At 32.4% G+C, this 23653-nt stretch overlaps 2 protein-coding genes across 6 annotated transcripts in view; both read left to right on the top strand.

Annotated features, from left to right (window-relative positions):
• LOC106669315 (putative polypeptide N-acetylgalactosaminyltransferase 9) overlaps positions 1-11720 on the top strand; it is a 55801-nt gene extending 44081 nt beyond the window's left edge. For 4 of the 5 annotated variants that reach the window (XM_014398714.2, XM_014398709.2, XM_014398711.2 and 1 more), the window contains 10 exons: positions 6086-6308; positions 7439-7553; positions 7613-7806; positions 7878-8191; positions 8251-8433; positions 8540-8725; positions 8781-8909; positions 9080-9190; positions 11234-11362; positions 11431-11720. In XM_014398714.2, the coding sequence (XP_014254200.1) occupies positions 6107-6308; positions 7439-7553; positions 7613-7806; positions 7878-8191; positions 8251-8433; positions 8540-8725; positions 8781-8909; positions 9080-9190; positions 11234-11362; positions 11431-11589 (1722 nt within the window). In that variant the 5' untranslated portion in view covers positions 6086-6106 and the 3' untranslated portion in view covers positions 11590-11720. Of the gene's footprint in view, positions 1-6085; positions 6309-7438; positions 7554-7612; positions 7807-7877; positions 8192-8250; positions 8434-8539; positions 8726-8780; positions 8910-9079; positions 9191-9449; positions 9555-11233; positions 11363-11430 lie in introns of all 5 variants that reach the window. The other variant, XM_014398712.2, reaches the window with a different exon arrangement.
• A 6951-nt stretch (positions 11721-18671) lies between these two features.
• LOC106669341 lies at positions 18672-22671 on the top strand. The gene is made up of 5 exons (XM_014398755.2): positions 18672-19016; positions 19088-19272; positions 21817-22005; positions 22061-22204; positions 22266-22671. The coding sequence occupies exons 1-5, from the start codon at positions 18911-18913 to the stop codon at positions 22491-22493; spliced, it is 852 nt and encodes a 283-aa protein (XP_014254241.1). The 5' UTR covers positions 18672-18910; the 3' UTR covers positions 22494-22671.
• The last annotated feature ends 982 nt before the right edge of the window (positions 22672-23653 follow it).

Here is a 23653-nt window from a genome sequence, read left to right as displayed (position 1 = left end):
TTGTACTGAGGGAAAAGAAAGATGTGCGAGCCCATCGGGAATAAGGCTTGAAAGGACTGAAAGGGAATCCATAAATAAAAGAAAATACTACGGTACAAACTGCTTTATAAAAAAAGGGAGATTACACTTATTGAAAATTATAATGCATTGTTCGATCAAACGCAAGCTGATGGCTTGTCTTTTGTCCTGAATTTTAACTATTCATCATGTTTATGATAACACATCTATTAATAATTACCTTCATTAAAAATTAATATGTACAAACTAGAACGCTGTATAAACTAAAGATAAACAAGAACCAACAATTTTTGTGTGTATTTACCTTAACATACAACTTTATCTAATCTTTACTGTCTGTATTAAAAAAAAACTAAGCATATGTTCGTTATCTCATTTTTTAGTGTGTACAGAAATGTTATTGTTTTTCTTTTGCCTTATTACAGTAAATATTGATATAAATAAGTATACTATAAAATTTAATGCTTTAAAGCTGATGAGGTGATGATAATGACTCGTTATGATTTGAATAGAAGATTATTGTAAAAGTCCTTTTATTTCATTGTCCTTAATAAAACGTATCACAATCAATAATTTCTAAATCATTTCAAGATATTTCTTCCGCTATTTCAAATATGTTATATCAATTTGAGTTAAGAAAATAATTTGATTAAGAAAAGTGTATTTGTTTGGAAAAAATTCAGTAAGATCTGAGAAAAGTACAATTGCTTAGGAGACATTTTAATTTGGTTTGGAAAACGTTCCGTTGCGTTTGAAACAAGTTCAGTTTGATTTGGAAAATGTCCAATTTGGTTTTGGAAAAGGTTCGATAGGATTTGAAAAACATTTTGCTTGGCAAAAACTTAATAAGATTTTAATGAAAAGTACATTTGGGTTGGAAAAAGTATAGTTCAAATTGGGTCGGAAAAGGTTCAGTAGTATTTGAAAAAACTATTTACAATTAATTAAGGTTTTTTAGTTGAGATAAAAAAGTCAATGGCACGAGCGGGATTCGAACCCACGATCTTCGGCTAGATACGCCGTTGCTCTACCACTTGACACCAACTTCCCATCTCAAGACTCAACCCCACCTTTTGAATTTTCGAATCCCGCACATGCCATTGACTTTTTTATCTCAACTAAAAAACCTTAATCAATTTTGATATATTAATTGGTCCAGCGGACCACGAAATTAGTGAATTTAATGATTTAAAAATGAAGTATACTTCACTAAAGCTCTCCGTGGCCGTTTCATTTGTCGTCGAGAATCCAATCCGATTACACGACATTTGAAAAATGGCAAAAAAGGAGGGAAAATCCAAAAGTGGGGTTGAGATGGGAAGTTGGTGTCCGAGTGGATGGAGGTCACGATAACTTAAGTGGTAGAGCAGCGGCGTATCTAGCCGAAGATCGTGGGTTCGAATCCCGCTCATGCCATTGACTTTTTTTTCTCAACTAAAAAACCTTAATTAATTGTGATATATTAATTGGTCAAGCGGACGACGAAATTAGTGAATTTAAAACTATTTACTTTGAAAACGTTAAATTCAGTATGTAAAAGTTCAATAGGCTTTTTAAGAAAATATATTCAGTTTGAAAAAACTCAATACGATTTGAAAACAAGAAGTTCAGTTTAATTTGTAAAAATTGCAATTAGATTTTTTTTAACACATTTGCTTTGAAAAAAATTTGTTTTAAAAAAATCAATATGATCTGAAAAAGACATTTGGTTCGGAAAAGTTCAGTTTATTTGAAAAGTTTAATTTATTTTGAAAAAAGTGTAATATGAATTGAAAAAGTTCAGCTTTAATTGAAAAAAAAAATTTCTTATTGAACATAATTTTTTTTCAATCGTATATAACCTTTTATAAACCAAATGTAATTTTTTTATCATATTGAACTTTGTTCAAATCAAACTAAACTTTTTCGAAACCAAATGTACTTTCAATAAATTTACACAAATCCTTTGCATATAATTAAACCGGTTTTTGCATCCTTCACGGGTAAATTCGACACGGTGATAAGAACACATCTTAATTTCTTAGGTGAGTCTGTCACCTGTGATTGACCACGCGTGCATTATGATTTATCGTAACTTTTTCCACGAAAACTCAGGATACTTCTTTTCGTACATTAAAACACGCTTGTGCCTTATCGCCGAAATTTGTATTCTCTACCTGGAAAAAAAATTGCCGCGATTTGTCAATATGTGTTACTTCATGTCTTTTGTTATTCCACTTCCGGTATGGAAAGCTTTTCGAAATAGGTAATTTAGATGAGGTAAAAAGAGTAATTTACATACTTTTAAGCTCAAATAATAGTCTAGACTTTAGCACTTTAGGACACAATTTGGTTGATCGATATGATTTTTGGGTGGACAATGTAAGTAAAGAAAAACTAGGTGAAAAAAATGTAAGTAAGAAAAACTAGGGCTTTTCTTGGCAGTTAACACAAGATTTGGCAAGTAATCAAATCAAATCCAAGACTCTTTTTGAGGGGGAGATGATTGCGTGTTTAATGTCGGAAGGTGAAAAGGCTTTGAGAGAGAGAGAAAGAGAGAAAGGGGTATTCAAATCTGATTTGATCTCATTCTTCTGTAGAGGGTGGAGATGGTTGATACTGGATAGGTGCTAGGAAAAGAAACTAACATTTTCTTCATCAGTCCCGGCTCAAGAGCTGAAGCCCCTGTGAAGAGGATCAGAAGTGTTATGCGAAAGAACACCTTTCATGGTCGTCTTTAATTTCATTGATTTGCGTAGCCGGTCTCCGGAAATGTCTCCAACTGGTTCAGCAAATCCATTTGAAAGATTATTGTTATAATAGTTCAAACTTGACACGGAAACAAGATCTTATCTTTTATAATTATTTTCTTCGTGGCCATAAAGATAATATTATATTACCATCATAGTCATCTAAAATTCTTTACATATTACTTTTATTGTATTCATTGATATGACGGTTATTCTTTTGACAAGACGTATATTTTTTAACCTACGGAACAGTACACCATTTTTTCGTTTTTATGGTTTCCAACCAACTTCTCCCAAAGCAAATGTACTTTTTTCAAATCTTATTAAACTTTCCAAACCAAATGTTATGTCCTATTGAACTTTTTCAAACCCAGACTTCATTTACTTTTTCAAAAACTTTTGAATTTTTTTAATCTTATTACACTTCACTAAAGCTCTCCGTCGCCATTTCAATTGTCGTCGAGAATCGAAACCGATTACACGACATTTGAAAAATGGCAAAAGGAGGGAAAGCTCATAAGGTGGCGTTGAGATGGGGAGTTGATGTCCGAGTGGATCGAGGTCACGATAGCTCAGGTGGTAGAGCAGCGGCGTATCTAGCCGAAGGTCGTGGGTTCGAATCCCTCTCGTGCCATTAACTTTTTTTCATCTCAACTAAAAACCTTAATTAATTATAGACTTTTTCCAACCCAAAATGAACTATACTTTTTCCAAACCAAATGGACTTTTTATCAAATCTTACTGAACTTTTTCTAATTCTTGCTGAACTTTTTGCAAAGCGTATATATTTTTTAATATTATAGACTTGTTCCAACCCAAAATGAACTACTTTTTCCAAACCAAATGTACTTTTTATCAAATCTTACTGAACTTTTTCTAACCCAAATTGAACTATGCTTTTTCAAACCAAAGGTATATATTTTCACGTCTTTCTGAACTAAATTTTTTCCAAAGCGAACGCACTTTTTTTAAGTCTTATTGAACTTTTGCACACCAATTTTTATTTATCTTTTTTCAATTATTTCAATTTTCAAACCAAATGTCCTGTTAAATCTTATTTTGAGAGAGAGATCTTATTTTGAGAGAGAGAACTTGTTCCAAATCTAACTGAACTTTTTTCAAATCCAATCGAACTTTATCCGAAGTATATGTATACTTTTTCAAATCTTACCTTCCTTTTCCCCACCCAAATTGAACTAAACTTTTTCCAAACCAAACATGAACATTTTCCAAATCCTTTCGAACATTTTCGAAATATTTACTTTGACTTTCGTCAATATATCTACATTTATAATAGAGTTATACATCTTTTTTTACATCTGTCCTTGAATCGAGTGTTTTCGTGATTTGCACGGGCCGTTTTTGTGGGCTGATGCCCATACTACATTTGCCGCTCAATAGACATAGACACATGGTTGCTAACCCATTATTCAATTGAGCTGTAATTTGTAATTCTCGATTGATTAACGGTTTTTACAATGGTTATTGAACCTGTCACGTCTCGTAGCCGACAATTGCTTTTAAGCTTTTTATTTCCGTGCTGTCATTTGTATTAAGCCAAGGATCCAGCTTTCTGCTAATGATAATATTTTGATTAAGGTCTCTCTTTCAAGATTCTACAAAACAAGAGAAAAACTAGTGTAACTAGAAAAGAGAAAATATCTAAGAGTCGCTTGATTTTAATTTGTTACGCTTCAACCTTCTCTATTATCCAGAAGGTCATTAAAAGTTGTGGGGGCCCTTCTTAAATATAGGGACCCACTCGAATTGGAACTTTCGCCGGAGGTACTCAAACATCCCGTCCTTTGTCAAAGTTTGGTTTGACATAAATATCATTTATAAAGGTTGAAAAGCGCAAGAAACCGCCTGCTTCATACTGAAGGAAAACGTCCCGGAAGACAAATGTTCTCATCGGAAAACAGATTATCTTCATAGGCCATAACCCATACCAAAAAGAAAAAAAGTGTTATAAAAAAATATTTCTTCTGTTTTTTCCTTTCCTTGAGAAAATCTCAATTTTATGAAATATGCGATGAACTTAGGCAAGGTATGAAATAGATAAAATAAACCGTACTTTCTGTTTGGAGTATAATCGAAAAACCAATCCACATTGGTTTTTAATAGGAATCCTGTCGCTTTTGTTTAGAGTATTTGTCGATTTTTCATTCTGATTGATCATCGACTTTTTTCTACTCCAATTAACCAAACTCTGGCCTCATTCCAAAATAGTACATAAACATGGATGATCTATTCAAACAGAATCCAGCCAGAAGTGAATGACCTGATGAATATAATAGTCACGTTGAACAGGCATTACTGCTAGTTTCGATTTACATTACATCACAAAAGTTTGGCCGTGCAACATAATAATTTGAGTTTGTTCTTTACAATTATTCTGGTCTGTCAAAATTCGAAAAACGGTTATTCCACATTGGAAAAATAACACAGAGACCGACAATTTCAGACGTTGTCTGACAGACCAAGACAGCGAGAATAGGCGGACAAAAATGATCGGAAACGAAAAAAATGAACAGGTACATCACCCAGTAGACCTCCAGCCAAGGTTCATTCCCACTTCTTTGTATTCTAATAGGACTCTCTAATGATCGGCACATGCAAACTCCATCCTCCAATATCGCCTTTTTAAAATGTATCGATTTTTATATATATGACTTTGGTCCCATAATGAATTTCAGTAGTCCAGACTAGTTTTCTTATTTGTAACTATAACAGGAGGTTAGAGGCCAATAAAACTAAGAAACTAGAACAAATATCTTCAGTTAAGCTTAGGACAAGTATGAAAGACCACACCTATCATTTATCCAAGTATGAATAAAATTTTCTGGTCAAATCCATTTCGAAATGGTTCAAAAAGTCGGAATTTATGAAATTAAGAAAATTCACTACTCTCTTGAAGCATTTTCAACTGAAAACTATTCATGCTCTCTTTTTAACTAATATCTGCTCATTCTCCTAGCAAAATTTTCCTCAAATCTGTTTCTTAACTGCAAGTCGAGATCTGATTGTTTCGCTGTGTTCCATGCCGATGTTCAACAATGCCTAATGCATTTTGCATTAGCTCAGTCTATTTCCCCATTGTCATGATGGTTCTGTCAATAACAGCCATCAATAATGGCATAATAGCCTGGTATCGTTTTGTCTACATGAGCTTTCAGTTGTTTCCCAACGAGAAGCTTTGAATGGTTTGATAGGCTTCTTTTCACATGAAAAGTTTTCATTGAACTTTACAATGACTATACAATGGTGAAAATAAGTCAAATTAGTCTAAAAGTTCGACCAAATTGTCTCCCAGCCAATAACGATTTGTCTCATTCCAGGGTAAATCTGGGGTAGGGACGATGCTAGGAGTCAGGAGGAGGTCGACACTGTGGAAGTTGGTGTTCGTCCTCTTCGTCGGATGGTTCCTGACGGCGCTCCTCCTCCTCTCCGACATGAGGCCGCCTTGGACGAGCGAGCCGACCACACAGCATGCGCCCCCACCACCCGCCTCACAGCCTGTCTACTCCGTCAAATCATCCCTCGAGCTCTATGGAGAAATGGGTACGTAAAGTCCTAGTGACATGACGCTAATTATTTTTTTAAATTATATTGTTAAATTTGAATCTACATTGTGTGTACATTTCACCTGACTATTAACTTCCACTATTGTAAAAAGTAGTAAAAAGTAAAGCTTCAGTTAAGCACATACACAAATTAGTCAGCTAAATTTTTTACCAAATAATTTAAATTTTTTGTCTCCTGCCAAAAAGTTTTTCTTCTTATTTTCAACTTTAAACCAAGGAAATTCACAATAAACTTGACCAAAATAAAAGAAAAGATGAGAGTATCTTTCACTATCTTAGATTTTAAAAAAATTCTGGTACATTTCACAAAAAATAAAAATCATCCATCCAACCAAAATAATGATATTATTTTAAAACAGATAAAAATGGAAAAATTCACGATTTTTTGTATTTTCACTACCTGATGCCATGTAATATGTAAATAATAAGTTAGGTGACACATGATATTTGTTACACAATTATTAGCTATAACCAAAGGATGGCTCAACAGAAGCAAATTTTTTTATTGCCAAGCTTTCAAAAATTGTATCATGGTGTTGGTGACATAAAACATAGCCAGTGAAATATTGGCAATAAAACAATTAGCTTCTGTACAACCACCCTTTCATTCGCACTTTTCACCAGATTTATACATATCTGGTGGTATTATTAAATAGAAAATCATTGCAAAACCGAATAATCGAAATTAATTCTGAGTTGTTTCTGGCTAATACAGAATAGAAGAAAAACTTCCAGAGTACATTTAAACAGGTGGCTATTTGTATTTCCACCTTCAGAACGAGTACTTGAATTATCAAGTGTATCAGTGTGCGTCAAGTGTATCAGTTTTGATCAAAACTAACAGCCAAAGTATACAAATGATTTGATAAAAAGATTAAAATCCTATCAGTAGTATTTATATGTAAACAAGCCAAAATTCAAGTAGGATGTAATTGTCAAAATATTTTTTCATTAAAGAATTAACAAATGTATGCATTTGATACTGGTTCTGTAGTTTATATTAATTTTATGACTGAATTTAAACTAGACTATAGCAAGCTTTGAAATATTAACCAATAAAATTGCTCAATTGAGATAGATCTAATTTATTTTTTTTAATTTCTTTAGGAAAACCTGTGATACTTCCATCCAATATAACCCAAGAAGTAAAGAAACTAGTCGATGAAGGGTGGCAAAAGAATGCCTTTAATCAATATATATCTGATTTAATATCTGTTCACAGGTAGATGAATATATTACATCATTCTAGTGCACAATTATCAAAATAATATTGTTTTCTAGGACACTTCCAGATCCGAGAGATCCATGGTGTCTATCACAGAAATATGCAACAGACCTTCCTCCGACTTCTGTCATTATTTGTTTCCATAACGAGGCCTGGTCTGTGTTACTCAGGACAGTCCATTCGGTTATTGACCGTTCTCCGCCCCATCTAATTAAGGAGATTATTTTGGTTGATGATTATTCCGATATGCGTATGTCAAAGATAATTTATGTATAATTGTATTTTGCTACAACCCCAAAAAAATATTTTGTTTGACTTTAGCACATTTGAAGCGTCAGCTTGATGAGTACATGGCGATGTACCCTAAAGTTCAAATAGTCAGAGCGACTAAAAGAGAAGGACTGATAAGGGCTAGACTCCTCGGTGCAAAACATGCCAAAGCACCGGTTCTCACTTACTTGGATTCGCACTGTGAATGTGCAAAGGGTTGGCTGGAACCTTTACTAGACAGAATATATCGAGATGGAACAACAGTTGTATGCCCTGTCATAGATGTCATTGATGATAAGACCATGGAATACCACTGGAGAGACTCCGGAGGGGTCAATGTCGGTGGCTTTGACTGGAATCTGCAGGTATTTTTAAATCGATATTTATATCATAATGTTAATAAAAAATTGAATGTTTGTTCCAGTTTAACTGGCATGCAGTACCAGAAAGAGAAAAACAGAGACACACTAATCCAGCAGAACCTATTCACAGTCCAACTATGGCTGGAGGTCTTTTTTCAATAAGCTCAAAGTTCTTTGAGAAACTTGGTACATACGACAGTGGTTTTGACATCTGGGGCGGTGAAAATTTGGAATTATCATTCAAAGTAATATTTTTATGTAAAACCGTATAAAAATGTTACCAAATTAATTTTCCTTAAAAATGTGCGCCTACCACTTCTTTTAATAATCGTTTTTAATCATATTTTTCAGACTTGGATGTGTGGAGGTACATTAGAAATCGTTCCTTGCTCACACGTCGGTCATATATTTAGGAAAAGGTCTCCCTATAAGTGGAAGTCGGGCGTTAACGTCCTCAAGAGGAACTCCGTAAGACTGGCTGAAGTCTGGATGGACGAATTTGCAAAATATTACTACCAAAGGGTCGGAAACGATCTGGTAAGTTATGAAATAATTAATTTAAAATCATAATTCTAATTATTTATCACTGCAGGGTGACTTTGGAGATGTAGAACCTAGGAAACAATTGAGAAAAAGACTCGGTTGTAAATCATTCAAATGGTACCTAGACAACGTATTCCCTGAACTATTCATTCCTGGTGACTCAGTAGCATCAGGAGAGGTAATTATTATGCTTTTAAAGATACTTATTTTATTAATTGACATTACAATTTTATATCTTTAATGAACCATCTTCAATCAATGAGATTTATTTTGTATTTATTTTTTTATTCTACTGTATATATTTTTTTCTAAATTTTGTGTATATTAAAATTAATATTTTTTATTAAGGTAAGGAATCTTGGGTACGGAAGAGGCACATGCCTGGATTCGCCTGCAAAAAAGGCAAACATGCACAAAGCTGTTGGTCTTTACCCTTGTCATATGATGGGAGGAAATCAGGTCTATTTTCATTTATAAACACTTCACCGATCAAGTAAACTGATAATTAAATTATCTTCGAAGTTGCTTGATCGAGAAGTAAAAGGAAATTTGAGAAACTCCTCCTTCATAGCGAAAAATGACCTGATTATGTTGTGTTTAGTTTTACTAATTTTGGAGTGCGCATTTGAAAATTTCTAATCACAATTTTATAGGCCATATAGGGAACATAATTATAAAATTTAATACATTTTAATAATTTTCCAATATTGTCTGCCAGATAAGGAACGAAGCATACAGACAGTGTATCGACTCTTCATGCAAACCGGAAGACCTGCACAAACCAATTGGACTTTGGCCATGCCACAAACAAGGAGGCAACCAGGTAGACTAAAAAGACAAGAATAATGATCAACATCCAACAGACAAACATTTACATTTTAGAAAGAGAACAACTAAAAATAATCATTACTTTATATGCCATCAATTGAAGGCAAAATTTTTTTCAAATTTGAATCAACTAGCAAAGTTGATAATATAAGTAAAAACATATTCCAATTGCTTACAAATTGGCAGATAACCTAACATTTTTAACAAACATATTTTTTTTTAAATATTTATCAAAGTTTATTGTCAATTTTAATAAACAGGATATTTTAATTTAACAATTTTTTTTTTAATGGTGTATTCGCTATTTGTCAACGAAATTACCAAATGACAAAAAAAAATTTCCTTCAAATGTTTATCTAATACTTTAAAAAAATTATACACAATGCACTAATTGAAATACACTGGATAAAATGTGCAGATAAATTTACTGCCTATGCAGTTGAAACATTTATTTTCTTTATTATTAGAGCTTTTCAGGTGGTTTGTGAATGCCAAAAGTTTGCATGAAGTCTGTTGCACTAGCCTTCAGCTTAAAAAAAGTATGTGATCACGAAAAAGGTGTTAGATCATGACTTTTGCCTCATGTAAAATTGTCATGTGTTATTTTTATTTTAAGTTGGTGCAGGTTGTGTGTTTCTCAAGTTTCCTTTTATTTAATATTTGTACTGTACATATATGTTCAAAAGCATAATGTCTTTATTTATTACATAAATTAATTCAACTTTTGCTTTATTTTATGGGCTTTTTTGGTGAATTGATATTAACATATTATTGTACCGTTGACACTGATGATGATGGATACTAAGAAGCAGGGTTTCTGCTCCCAGGCTGTTGACACTGAAGACACGAAACTGATAAATTTCTATTAATTAATAAATTATCAAAAATTTGTTGCTATTGCCCACTGTGCTGTTTACTAATATTACACAATTTTCTGAGAAGTTAGAACGTCTTTCCAACTGCCCGAGTATTGTTCAATAGAAATTTTATTTTAGTGACATGCTTTTCCTCTAAAATATTAATATTGTTATAATTTCAAAAGACAAGCAAGAACGACTTTTCAATTGCCAAATTATTGTTCAATAGAAATTTTATTTTAGTGACATGCTTTTCCTCTAAAATAATAATATTGTTATAATTCCAAAAGGCAAACAAAATTGTCTATGATAGTCACTAATGACTGAAGCAGTAATAATTGTTGCTTCACCTTTTCCTCCTTTTCTAGCACTTCAATTAATATTTATCACGATTATTCTAACATTTATCTAACAGAGCAACTTTCTGTTTTGCTACAAGCAATTTTCTGTGCTTAATTGAGTACAGCATGCTAAAAAATTTAGCATTTTGTATTTAATATTTTTTAACTTTCCTCTTGGCTTAGCAACAATAGCCACAGGACACAGATGACCACAAACTGAAAATAAATAAATTATAATGTAGTTAATAGTAATACAGATAAAATAAAAAACTAAAGAATATTTAAATTTGCTTCCCCGCTGTTTTAATAATTGTATATAATACTTATATACAGTGAAGTAAAATCTAAATATTCTTTTTTGTTGTTTTTAGTGCTTTTTAAAAAGCATTGATCACCAAAGTGGAAAGAAATTGTTCAGGCTCTATTAATTAATTCGTAATGAATTGTATTTAATTTAGTATTTTTTTCAATAACAGTACTGGCTCTTGAGCAAAACAGGAGAGATTAGACGAGATGAGGCTTGCCTTGATTATTCTGGCGGTGATGTCATCCTCTACCCTTGCCACGGTCTGAAAGGAAATCAGTTGTGGAGCTACAACCCAGATGTAATTTTCAAAAAAAAATCCTAGCATAACTTACATTTGATTTAACTAACACGAAAATTCTGTTTTAGACAAATCTCATCCAACACGGAAGTTCCAAAAAATGCATGGGTATTTCAAGCAACAAACAGAAAGTTACAATGGAAGACTGCAACTCAGAACTGATCCATCTGCGATGGAAGTTTGAGAACTACAACGCTTCCAAAGCTGCTAGTGCCGGATTGAGGTAGTAAACATAGAACTACTGATTCGCCAGTGCCATAAGTTGTTTTAAGTGGAGTTTAAAACGTGGAATTTAAAGAAAAAAACTTCTCAAGGTCCATTGTGCATATCAAAATGAAGGCAGCATTTTTAAATTGTATCTTCTTTATCTTGCATAGTACAAAAGTTGACAAATGAATTATCTAGTTGTATACAAAAACAAAGTCCAGCAATGTTGACATTCCCATAAACTATGCTTCAATTAAGTTACTTTATGTATAGGTTAATAATATTAAAAAATATATAATATGTATCAATGGCTGTGATTGAATTATAAACAGCACATATTGTGGATTATTCATATCATACTTAATTTATTCTTTCAATGCTTAATCAGGCAAATATATAAAAAAAGTATCCTGTGATTATTTTTTTATTAACTGATTGTCTGAAAGTATAAAAGAATTGTTATAAATATAAATTTAAAAAAAGCAAATGTCTATCAAATCATTATGCGAATGTGAACAAATAGAATATTCATTCCAATCGATTATTTTAAACAGAAACAACGTGCATTTAATTTTTAGCATTTGCTTAAATGCTCAAATAATAATTTTTTTAAATTCGTTCTACCATAAAAGTTAAAATTAGCGAATTGTAAATATAATATACATATCATGTGTAGATAATTCGACATGGAACAAATTTAATTGTTTTAGAAAATCTTATACATATCTTGTTATTTTTATTGCCAAGACACCTTTTTGGCAAGTTAGTGATCTTTTTGGGTGATATTTTGCCACCTCATGACATAAACTATATCTCTGAACAAAATTTTACAATCCGTTGTTTATTATTTCAACCGTCAATAAATAAATAATCCTTGCCCCTTTTCTCTTCAACCAGAACTAAAATAAAAAATAAACTAGAGTAAATTTATAATGTGCCTTGTAATATTGTAATAAAATAACTGTGTTTCAGTAATTTATGTTTTTTTTCTGCTATTAACATAAACCGCAATTGTCTCCTTGCAAACCCTTATTACAATCATTTTAAAAGAAAATATAGATTTGATAAATTAAGAACTGCACCATAATAAAACTGTTAAAGATATTTATATAAAGTTACTTTATAATCTTGAATAGATTAAAACTGTTACTAGTATCATTGAGTACTAGTAAACTTTTATGTATGTAGAAGATAACTATATACAATAGAAAAAATATAAATAAACATGAAGGTAAAAATTAAAATTCATAATAAAAGCGATGTAACCCTTTGTTCCATCAAAGTTGCAAGACCGGTGAAATCTTGATCATGATACTAAAAGATTAAATTCTTTGACTCTACAAAGAACATGTATAATGAAATTTAATTTTAAAATTATAAAAAGGGATGAAAGGGTGGGGGATGAAAAAGTTAAAAGAAAGTCAAAGGACCATTTTCTAAGCCTTTAAACAACTTGTTTTTATCCAGGCCGTCCTTTCATCCCTGTTTTTATCCATTCTAAATTGAACAAGAATCTTCCAGCATAATTAGTAAGTAAAGTAAAGTAATTCCTGTCATACAGGTGGGCTTAACCTGTTGGGTGACACAGAAGAGGGATTAGAACAAATCTATATTTTTTTCATATTATGCTCAATTAAAAATCATCATGAACTATGATGGAATTTGAATTCAGAACTTATAGTGCGGCAAATTTGAGCCAGATACCTTAACCACTCAACAACCAATTTTTAACTTCTAACTTTTTTTTAGAATTGTACCATAAGTGACAGGCACATGAGGAATAAATATTGATGGGTACGAGGAAGTAGAAATAAATTGTGCAGTCTTTTCACTCAACAGGATTAAATACTTAATTGTGAATAATTAAATTCACAATGTCCATATTTATTAAAATGATTATTTGTACCTAGAAGATTACTTTGTTCTTCCTTTTATTTGGCAAGAAAGGTTCAACTTCAGTTTTACATACCCTGCATAAAAAATTACATACATACATTAAAAAAATATTAAAAAAGTTAGTGGCAGTTTCAAGTTGAAATGATAGGAAATTGTGTCCTTTTTACCATTTCTTTACTTCTTATACTGTTTTCAGAAAAGTGTCTGGGTGATTATATCTAATTTCAGTCATGAAATATTAGATAATCAAAGTAAGTTAGATGTTAATTCAGGACTGAAGTAGCATGAGAAGAAACCAGCAAGTAATTAATAATCCAGCGCAGCAAAATGTCACTTGGGATGAATTCCTCCAAATTGTTTTTATATGTTAGGTGTGCATAAACACATAGGTTAAAGTTTCCGGCTTAATAGAAAAGTTAAGAGTGAATTCAAATGGATTTTATACAAATCATTATTCAATTTGACCAATTCTATGTACAATGTTACACAGTTTCCTTCATAATCAAGGAGACTTACTTTCCTCCCCCTTTAGTTCTCATAATTTCAGGAAAATATGAGTGTCCCTTACAGTTATGCAATTTCAGCAACAAAAATAATTATTAAATAAACAATGGTTAAAGTGTGACCAATGTTGGTCTATTGTGCTATCTCCATTGCGTAGAGCATTTCATTAAGCTTAAGCTGTTTTACCAGATCCCTAAGTTCAATAAAGGGTCTCGTATCCTTCAAGCCTTGGTTTTTCCTTTACCACGAATAGGAATTTCAGCCTGCATTTGCCTTCGTACCAACAGAGGGCGTGCTCCACTGTTTCTTCTTCTTTCTGGCAATATCTGCATGTTTGTTTCTTCTTCTCCGAGTCATTGGTGTGTGCAGTGTCCAGATAACAGTCCTACTATTTTTCTAGACATGGTACATCATAGGTTTAGTATTTTTGCCATTAGTTTCTGTGATGGTCCTTTGATGAACTTTTTTCCATGACTCAGTCCTGGGATACAGGCCCATTGAACCGAAGACTTACTTAATTCTTCTTCTTCTTCTTGAGTTCTTCACTGAATATGGCACAATGCCGAAACGCATTTGAATAACTCAAAAACCCATGAGTGGAGACAATCCCAGTAAGTGACCCCTGTGGTGGTTCAACAAGGGTAATTTTTTGTTGTCTCCAATGTCCAACAGAGCCTTGATGGAATCCCAAACAACTCTAGACTTTATTACCAATGAGGTCTTTGACTTAAAGATAGCGGAATATTGCATGAAACATATATGAATTCTAGTCCTTAACCTACACTTAAATTCCAAATGTTTTGGTAATTAAATAATTAGAATAACTTGAAAATAAAAAATAACCAGTGAATAAAGAATTGGAAAATCAGTGTTTGTTAGCAATTGAACTGTACTTATTTAAGATCTTTTGAAAACATGACTGTTTTACTTTGTGCTCTTATAAATGATTTTTTCTTTGAAACATTACTCCTGTTCAATTTGAGAGATATTTCAAACCAATTACTGAACGTAAAATATTTTCATAGCCTTGGAATTCTATTTGAAAATAAGTTGAAAAAACTAGTGTATACTAGTGTAGCTGTTGGACAGAAATTAGAGAATTACAATTAAGACAAGAAGTATAATTTTATGAACCCTGTTGTAACATTTCGAAAATGTCAACTTTTTTGATATTCTAATTTTTGTTGGGCGGTTCAAGTTCAATTTGAGCAATATTTTGTACTAATTACTTTCATCGTCTTATATTGTGAAATTTCTCTGTGTGGTCAGTACAGTGATGAATCTGTAATTTGGACATTATCGACCGTCCTAGTCTGTTTATCCTTGTTATATTGGTCTTTCATGCACATGTCAGCATTTTGCCATCTTCAGTGGTTATTTACAGATCCAACACTGAAGATGGCAAAATGCTGATGATCAACACAGCGCGGATAATTATAACTTTATCCCCTTGTTTTGTATTAAAATTTTAAAAATAAATTTGTATTTATTGATTGATACAAATGCCTTAAATTATTTTATGGTTTTTAACTTTTGGGTGAAAGGGTCCGCCCGGTTGATCTTAAGTCATGACCAGAGAAATTCTCTGCATAAATACGCAAGATTAAAAAGATCTTCAGAAAGGTGGTAACTTACAGTTTTACTTTCAGTTTCGTCTTTTACAGAGACTATTCATTGTAAATTTAATATTTTTTCAAGTAAAAAATAATTAATTAGACCTTACATAGAAATAGTAAGTAATTGAAAGAAGTAACTTGGTCAATTAACCACTAAAAACGTAAAATGGATTAATATTTAATAATAATAATAATTTTGGTAATCAATTTTTTCTTTATTTCCCTTCTTTTCTCTTTTTATATTTCTTTTAAATCTTGACCAAGAAGGTAAATGGTTTTAGTTTTATATTTACTTTTTCCATTATCAAAGAAAACATTAGCCCTGCATAAAATTGTTTTTGAAGCAAGTATTGACTGATAATAATAAAAATAAAGTGAATCCTAGATAAATTAAGGTTGAGTTGGGTTAAAATTAATTTTCAACTTGATTCGGTAAAAAAAAGAAAATAAGAACAAAAATTAATAATGTCTCTATAAAAAAATGATTGGTAAATCTGATAGAAAAATGGTCTTTTTTCTTTTTTTTTTGGAGGGAGGGGTTGTTTTTTGTTCACATCAGAAAATAATAAGTAATTTAATAGAAAATGTACAGCTATGATTTATTCACACTCTCTGGTTTAAAATTACTAGAACATACTTGGATACACCATCCAAACTTATTATGGAATCCTCAGAACTGCAACCACTAAACATAAGACGACAAAATAATGTCCTGATATTTTCTTACAAACTCTTAAATAATATAATCGACTGACCACTTTCTGACCTGTATCAATTCAATTTTTGGCATCTAAACTTTTCTAGCATTGTATAAATTCATTTTTTTATCTAAATTTTCTAGCATTGTATAAATTCAATTTTTTTAATCTAAAATTTCTAGCATTGTATAAATTCATTTTTTTATCTAAAATTTCTAGCATTGTATAAATTCATTTTTTTAATCTAAAATTTCTAGCATTGTATAAATTCAATTTTTCACATCCTACATGTATTTGTAAAATTTAAACAATGTTTATAAATCCCAAGCCTTGAAGATGATCTTAATAAAGACTGAAACGTTGGCAGACCGCATCTCACAATCTCCGAATAATCATTGACTAATGGTCACTAAACACCACACACTAATAAATACATTCACTCTCAACACAAACTATTTACACAACAGTTATTACTAGATACATTAGAACAATCTCATTGCCTCCAAAAATTGTAACAGAGGACCCAACTACTCACTCAGCGCTCAAGCACAGTATCATTCCATCTCGCTTCCTTTAATTTGTTTATATATTTCTGTTGTTTAATTATATTTTTATCATTCCTTCTCACTTCTTTTATATTATTATACACAAGTGCATTGAGATACATTACTAACAATATTTTATTTGAGTTTGTTATGTTTAATATGTCCATATTTTTAATTATTGTTGTACGTATATTATAATTTATTAAATCCATTATATTTAGTGGTCTATTGACCAAATTATTTCTTTCAATGACTTAATCTTTTTATGTACGGTTTTTGGTTAAAATGAAATTTATCTAATTCGAATCCCTCTCGTGACACTGACTTTTTCATTTCAACCAAAAACCTTACATAAAAAGATTAAGAAAATATAATTTATGCTTTTTATGTTTGTATATTATTATTTATATTGCTTATATATAGTTTAAACTCTTTAGAACTTGTAACTATGTATATTTACCCGTATAAATAAATAAAAATGCCATATTTTGTATTCAACAGCTTTGACAATTCTATAAACTCTTTGAGCTCACACCTTCGTCACCATGACTGGAGGTAATTTTCAATATATTTTATCTTTTTTCAAGTGAAACATTTTCATTGTTGCTTGTTGTTTGAATAAAGCTTTACACTTTACAGCTTCTTTTAGCATTTGCGTGTAACCAGGTAAAAAGGTTACGCTCGCCCTCGCTTTTTTCAAATGTGCAAAGCCTGTCTAACAAAATAATCCAAATTTTTTTTTCAAACTTTTGAGTTTGACATTAGCAAACCATGATCCAAATTATCATGCACATTTGTCTAAAAACAATTAGGTAATTAAAATACATTTAAGATTAATATATTTTGTGCAATAACGTGTATAAATTTTTCTGAACACATCTAATATACTTACTATGCATTTTTTTTTCAACCACACCTATCAGTTTAAATCGACATTTTTTCAAATTTTGAGTGATATCCAAAACCAGAAAAATTTATTTGAAAAAACTATTAATAATCAATTTTAATAAATCATTATTTATATTATTTATTTTTTACATTAACTAAATCTTCGCATTTTTGGTTAAATATTTAGGTTGAAAATTTCAGAATTAATTGATTTTAGGTATTCAATTTAAAATCCATGTTCATTTCAAGAAGGCAACAAAATGATTTTGCCTCAATTAAGTCAAGCAATTTAATGAATATTGAAGGAAAGTGTGCAGAAAGTATTTATTGCTAAAATTAAACCACTATTCTTGTAATTTCTTATAGAAATGTTTTAAGTGTTTTATTGAACAATAGTTTTTTGGTGTAAAATTTAAAAAAATTTCAAAGAAAATAATACAAATTGACAAAATATTGTTTGTTATTAATAGATTATTTTTTCGTTTTTAAAATTATTTCAGAATTAAATTGGCCACTATAATTTCCTTTTCCTGGGGGAGTCTGTTTTTCAATAACTGTATCGATATTTTTCCTTTTTTTTGTGTTGAAAACAATCGCCTCTGAGGAGATATTGCTCTTTTTTTTGGATGGTACAGCAGACGTTAATGTTATTAAGGAAATATGAGGTGATAATTGAAGTAGCTGGACTTTTACAGTTTTTAGTGTTGTTGAACAGTGTTCATTTGTTCCTCGGAGACGACTGTATTTATTATAGAGGTGAATTCAGAAATAGTTTCCATTTTTTTATTTTCTAGTGCGTTAGGGTTTTTATTATTGGATTTTCTTATATCGTTTAAAAGAATGTCTTTTTGAATGACTTTTGGGTCATCGTTGATAAGTTGTTTTGCTTCAGAATTTCGGCAAGGGTTGGGGAGCCGTGGTGGGGGGCTTGGCATGGTGGGGGTGCTACTGCCCATCGAAGTTGGGACTTATAACCTTGGCGAGGACGCACACTTACAGAATGCTGTAGACTGTAGAAGGAAGCTGTTACTCTGTAGTCTGTGAACCGTGATGGTGGGGTCACTTTGACTTTCGTCCCAACTGTTGCTTTTGGTTGTTGACGGATTGAAAACAATGATCTTTCCATTTAATAAGTCTACAGCTAAGGATAGGGCGTACAGATTTTGTAGTTCCTAGCTTGACACGACGTCGAAGATGTTGCCCAATTATTTTTTAATACAACGTTCACTTCCTTTCTGCTCCTTCATCACCACCTTCTGCATTGTCATGACTTTGCTTATATTCTCTACAGATTTTAGGAGTAAGTTTAGATTTAATAGTTTTATTTTAAAAGTATTTATTTAAAAGACACATATGTGATTGTTGTCGCAGGCAGGTATTACCGCAGTTACAACAGAAGCCTGGTCTATGACTTCGAGTCTTATATGCAGGAGTCGCCTTTTGTTGTGACTTCCATACAGGCGGGTTTCATAAAACCACCCAGGCCCCGGTTGCAGAATGTGACAGTTTTAAAACCGAACACTCCAAAAGTACTTCTCACCGCTTTCAAGCATAAGGTAAAAATTAGTTTTTATTTGTTTATTACCTTATAAGTTGAAGTGGAATCATTTTATTCTTGTAACAGGACAGGAAGGCATAGCAGTTATCATCAATCTTTCCCCTGTGTTAAATTCAGATATAAGGAAGAAGGAAAATATACATTGAACCGGTCAGTTGTAATTATAGTACAAAAGAATAATTCATTTTAAAGGGGGATTTTTAATTTTATTTTTCTATATACTTTAAAATAACTTTAGTTATTACATATTAGAAATGGTTGGAATATTAGAGAAAAAAAAACATTTTGAGTGACCCCTTCCCAATGATTCTTCCATTCCAGAAAAAAATCAAACCTGAATTATTTATTGCTGAAAATTTTTATTATGTATTTAGTTGTACTTATCAATAATTATTACCCTGTAAAATATAGAATTTGTATGTCCAATGTGTCAAAGAAATGAAAAAGAAATTATGTGTCACTTCCTGGTTACTTGTCATAAGTATGGTTCTATAAAAAAACAAAAAAACTAATAAATTGTTTAAATATATTAATTTCACTTTTATTTTTTAATTATTAAATACTCAAGACTAGCATAAACTATTGCAAAATACTGGTTGTGAGATTTCTTTGTGGTGGTTTTGTCGGAAAAGCTGGGAAAAAATCCAGAGATGTTCCTTGTTACATCGGTTGTTAGACCCGATAACCAATAGATTGATGGTTTAGTGGATGAACGAATTACATCTGAAGACTGTCAAGATCTTAGAGACTAGCAAACACTTATTTGGGGATTACTGAAGAAATGAGTAAAATGATTCAACGGCCCCCAATACTGGCCTCTTACATACAATGACTACATCTCTTCATCCATGGAGAGGCAAAAGCCACAATTTACGGGCTACAATAACAAGCTGCACTAGCCACATAAAAAGGTGCAACTTCAGGAAATAATTCAGGCAGACGCAGACAAGGTTCTGGGAATGCCTGTTGATACCATGATCTCAAAATTAAGATTTGTTCATAAATTTCAAATAAATCAATAGAGTAGAAGGAAGGAAGAGATAACAGTTAATGTCTATATATGTTATACAGATTGTTCTAAGACTGATTACAGGTCAAGAGCTGATTTGTCTGGAAATAAACTAAAGACTAGAATTCATATAGGCCTTGGGAAATGTGTCTCTGTCTTTCTGTGCAGTTGAACACTGTGGCAGGGAGATAAAAGGCTGGGGGTATTATCAACGACAAATCTGCTTGGACAGGCAGGCAGCATTAAAGGCTACTACCTCATCGGTAGTAAAGTTTAGAGAGGTTTGGGATTGCATCAAGGCCTTGCCAAACGGACAACAAAATTACTCTCGTTTTGGTACTCGAACAGTGGCAACGAGGAGATTGTTAAATTGGCTAAGGAAGCCAAATATCAGTCCTGAACCCTTTTGCAGCATACCAAATTGCCAAAAATGAAGGTCCGTGGGTTAAGAACAAGTTCTTGGTTCAATGGACTGTATCCCCGGACACAGATATGAAAAAGTTCATTAAAGGAACATCGCAAAAACTAAACCAAGACATGTTAGGACCAGAATGATAGTAGGACTGATGACCGGACAGTGCAAACTTCGAAGACATATGTATAGACTTAGAGCAGCTGATATTTCCAGGATAGAGAAGAAATAGCAGAACATGTACACTGTTGGTGCTAAGACTTGCCTATACAAGCTGAGATTCCTACTCCTGGGTGAGGAAAAGCCTATGCCTGAAGGATACAGACGAGACCTTTCACTGAACTTTGGGATCTGGTAAAAAGCCTCAAGCCTAATAATAAACTTCAACTATTGCAAAATGCTATTTGTGAGTTTTTTCTCTGGGGTCTGCATGGTTTGGTCATTACTGATCACTTTAGTCTGCCTAGCTGGTTTGGTCTGCAATATGTGTTCCGGCATTTATACATCTTCAGTGTTGGGAAAATCACACAAAAACCCAAGATGGCAAAATGCTACTTATCGCTTTTTATAAAAGATAATGTTAATTCTTTTATTGTAATTTTTTTACTCTCAATAAGTACTTTATTTATAGTTTCACTTTTTTTAAATCATGGTTCTGCTCACATATTTAAATCTGTGAGTAGAACCATCATTTACAAAAAGTGTGTTTTTTATGGTGACCGGTTGTTTAATAATTGATTGGATTCGTGAGGAGCGGTCAAGAATGAGGTAGTTTAGAAAAAAAAACCTTTTTTCATTTGTTTTTGCCGATGTTTCGACCTTTAGTCAGGTCATCTTCAGGGCATAAAGTATGGTGCTATTCTTGTGGTGTCATATTGGTGGTGTGGACACCAACCCAATTTGAAACAATATCACACGACACCACAAGAATAGCACCACACTTTATGCCCTGAAGAAGACCCAAATAAAAGTCAAAACGTTAAACTATCTCATTCTCGACTCCTAATGAATCTAACAAATTATTTACAAAAAGTGTAATTGCTTTTTTTTTTGTTTGTAATGTCCAAATATGTAGAATTTATTATTAATATTTTTTCATTTTTCTTTTTTTTTTTTTTTAGAAAGGAGGCATTTTTATCGAGTGTGGCGGCGGGCTTGTTAGCGATACTCTTTGGCTTGAGAAATTCTGGGGATGGAGAGGGTTGATCACACAGCCTCATCCAGAAGACTACGACGCTCTGGCTGCCTCTGGACGGAAAAGAGCTCATACCGCCAGAGTCTGCATCAGCCCAACAATCTATCCGACTCATGTATAACACTCTTCAATTTAAATGGATTGTTCAAACCTAATTTGAGCATTTTTAGGCCACTTTTAAGCAAACTTCAAGGGCTGAGGAAGGTAGAACGACAGTGATTCCTTGCTTCCCTCTCTATTCATTGATTCAAGCATATAATGCTTCCTCTGTTGACCTGTTAATACTTAATGTTGTCAGTAAACATTACCACCAAGTAAGCTTTTAAATTATTAATACTCAATGACAATTCCATTAAAAATTATTTCATTAAACAGGTTTTGAAGACAATACCAGTTGGGAAGATAAGTATTTCTGTGATAGGATTCGTCCTCAAAGATTCTGATGACTCGTTTGAGGGCGACGACGACCCCTGCTGCTCCGAAGGGATAGAGGAGTTTCTTAGTAAATGGGGCTATAAAAGACTAACCGACTGCCCGACATCCGAAATCAGTTGTTATTTTTCCTGCAAATCTCCGACGCACTGTCCCACGGTGGAGGATTGAACAATTGAAACTATTTAGGCAGTTAAGAAAGATAAAGTGCAATTATTCTTGTTTTGATATTAATACACGTATAATATTTTTCCAGTGTGTAAAATAAATTTATATTTTTTTTAAACTGAATGCTGATGTGATAATAAGTTGTAACTAGTTAAATAAAGGAATTTTTGTAATCAATCCATATTCTAGTCTTATTTATTATCAACACTTACATTAATAATAATACATTTGTCGTCGAGAATCCAATCCGATTACACAACATTTGAAAAATGGCAAAAAGGAGGGAAAATTCAAAAGGTGCGGTTGAGATGGGAAGTTAGTGTCCGAGTGGATCGAGGTCACGATAGCTCAGGTGGTAGAGCAGCGGTGTATCTAGCCGAATCCTGGGTTCGAATCCCTCTTGTGACACTGACTTTTTTATCTCAACTAAAAACCTTAATTAATTGAATGATATTAATTGGTCAAGCGGACCACGAAATTAGTGAATTTAAATGAAGTGTACTTCACTAAAGCTCTCCATGGCTGTTTCATTTGTCACACCAATCCAATCCGATTACACGACATTTGAAAAATGGCAAAAAGGAGGGAAAATTCAAAAGGTGGGGTTGAGATGGGAGTTGGTGTCCGAGTGGATCGAGGTCACAATAGCTCAAGTGGAAGAGCAGCGGAGTATCTAGCCGAAAATCGTGGGTTCAAATCCCGCTTGCCATTGACTTTTTTATCTCAACTAAAAACCTTAATTAATTGTAATATATTAATTGATCAAGCGGACCATGAAATTAGTGGAATTAATAGCTTACTTCTTTTATTAGTGGGTCAGATCAAGCACAGTTAACAAGTGGCTCTCAGAGGATCTGAATTGAATAAGAAGGAAAATACATGGCTTATTTAAAAAAGGCCAACTAGGTTGACATACAGACACAGTTTTAGACCAAAGCCTGTGAATAAGCAAAAAAAAGGTTGCTTGATGTGTCCCACTTAATTGAAGGGTGTCAATTCTTGGATAGGAGGAATTCCTGGCTGATATGCAAATTGTGTTTGAGCAAGTCATGGGGAGACCCTGTTCTGTTATTTGGACAAAGCTGGGCTGTTTCTATTGTATACAGGTTTAAATGTCAATATTGACATGGTGGATTCGCTAAAATATAGTTCAGTGCCACCAG

This window comes from Cimex lectularius, unplaced genomic scaffold (assembly GCF_000648675.2).
Source record: "Cimex lectularius strain Harlan isolate CLEC.00 unplaced genomic scaffold, Clec_2.1 scaffold35, whole genome shotgun sequence".
Classification (NCBI taxonomy): Eukaryota; Metazoa; Arthropoda; class Insecta; order Hemiptera; family Cimicidae; genus Cimex; species Cimex lectularius.
Note: the sequence above shows the minus strand (reverse complement) of the source record. Positions and strands in the feature narration are given on the sequence as shown.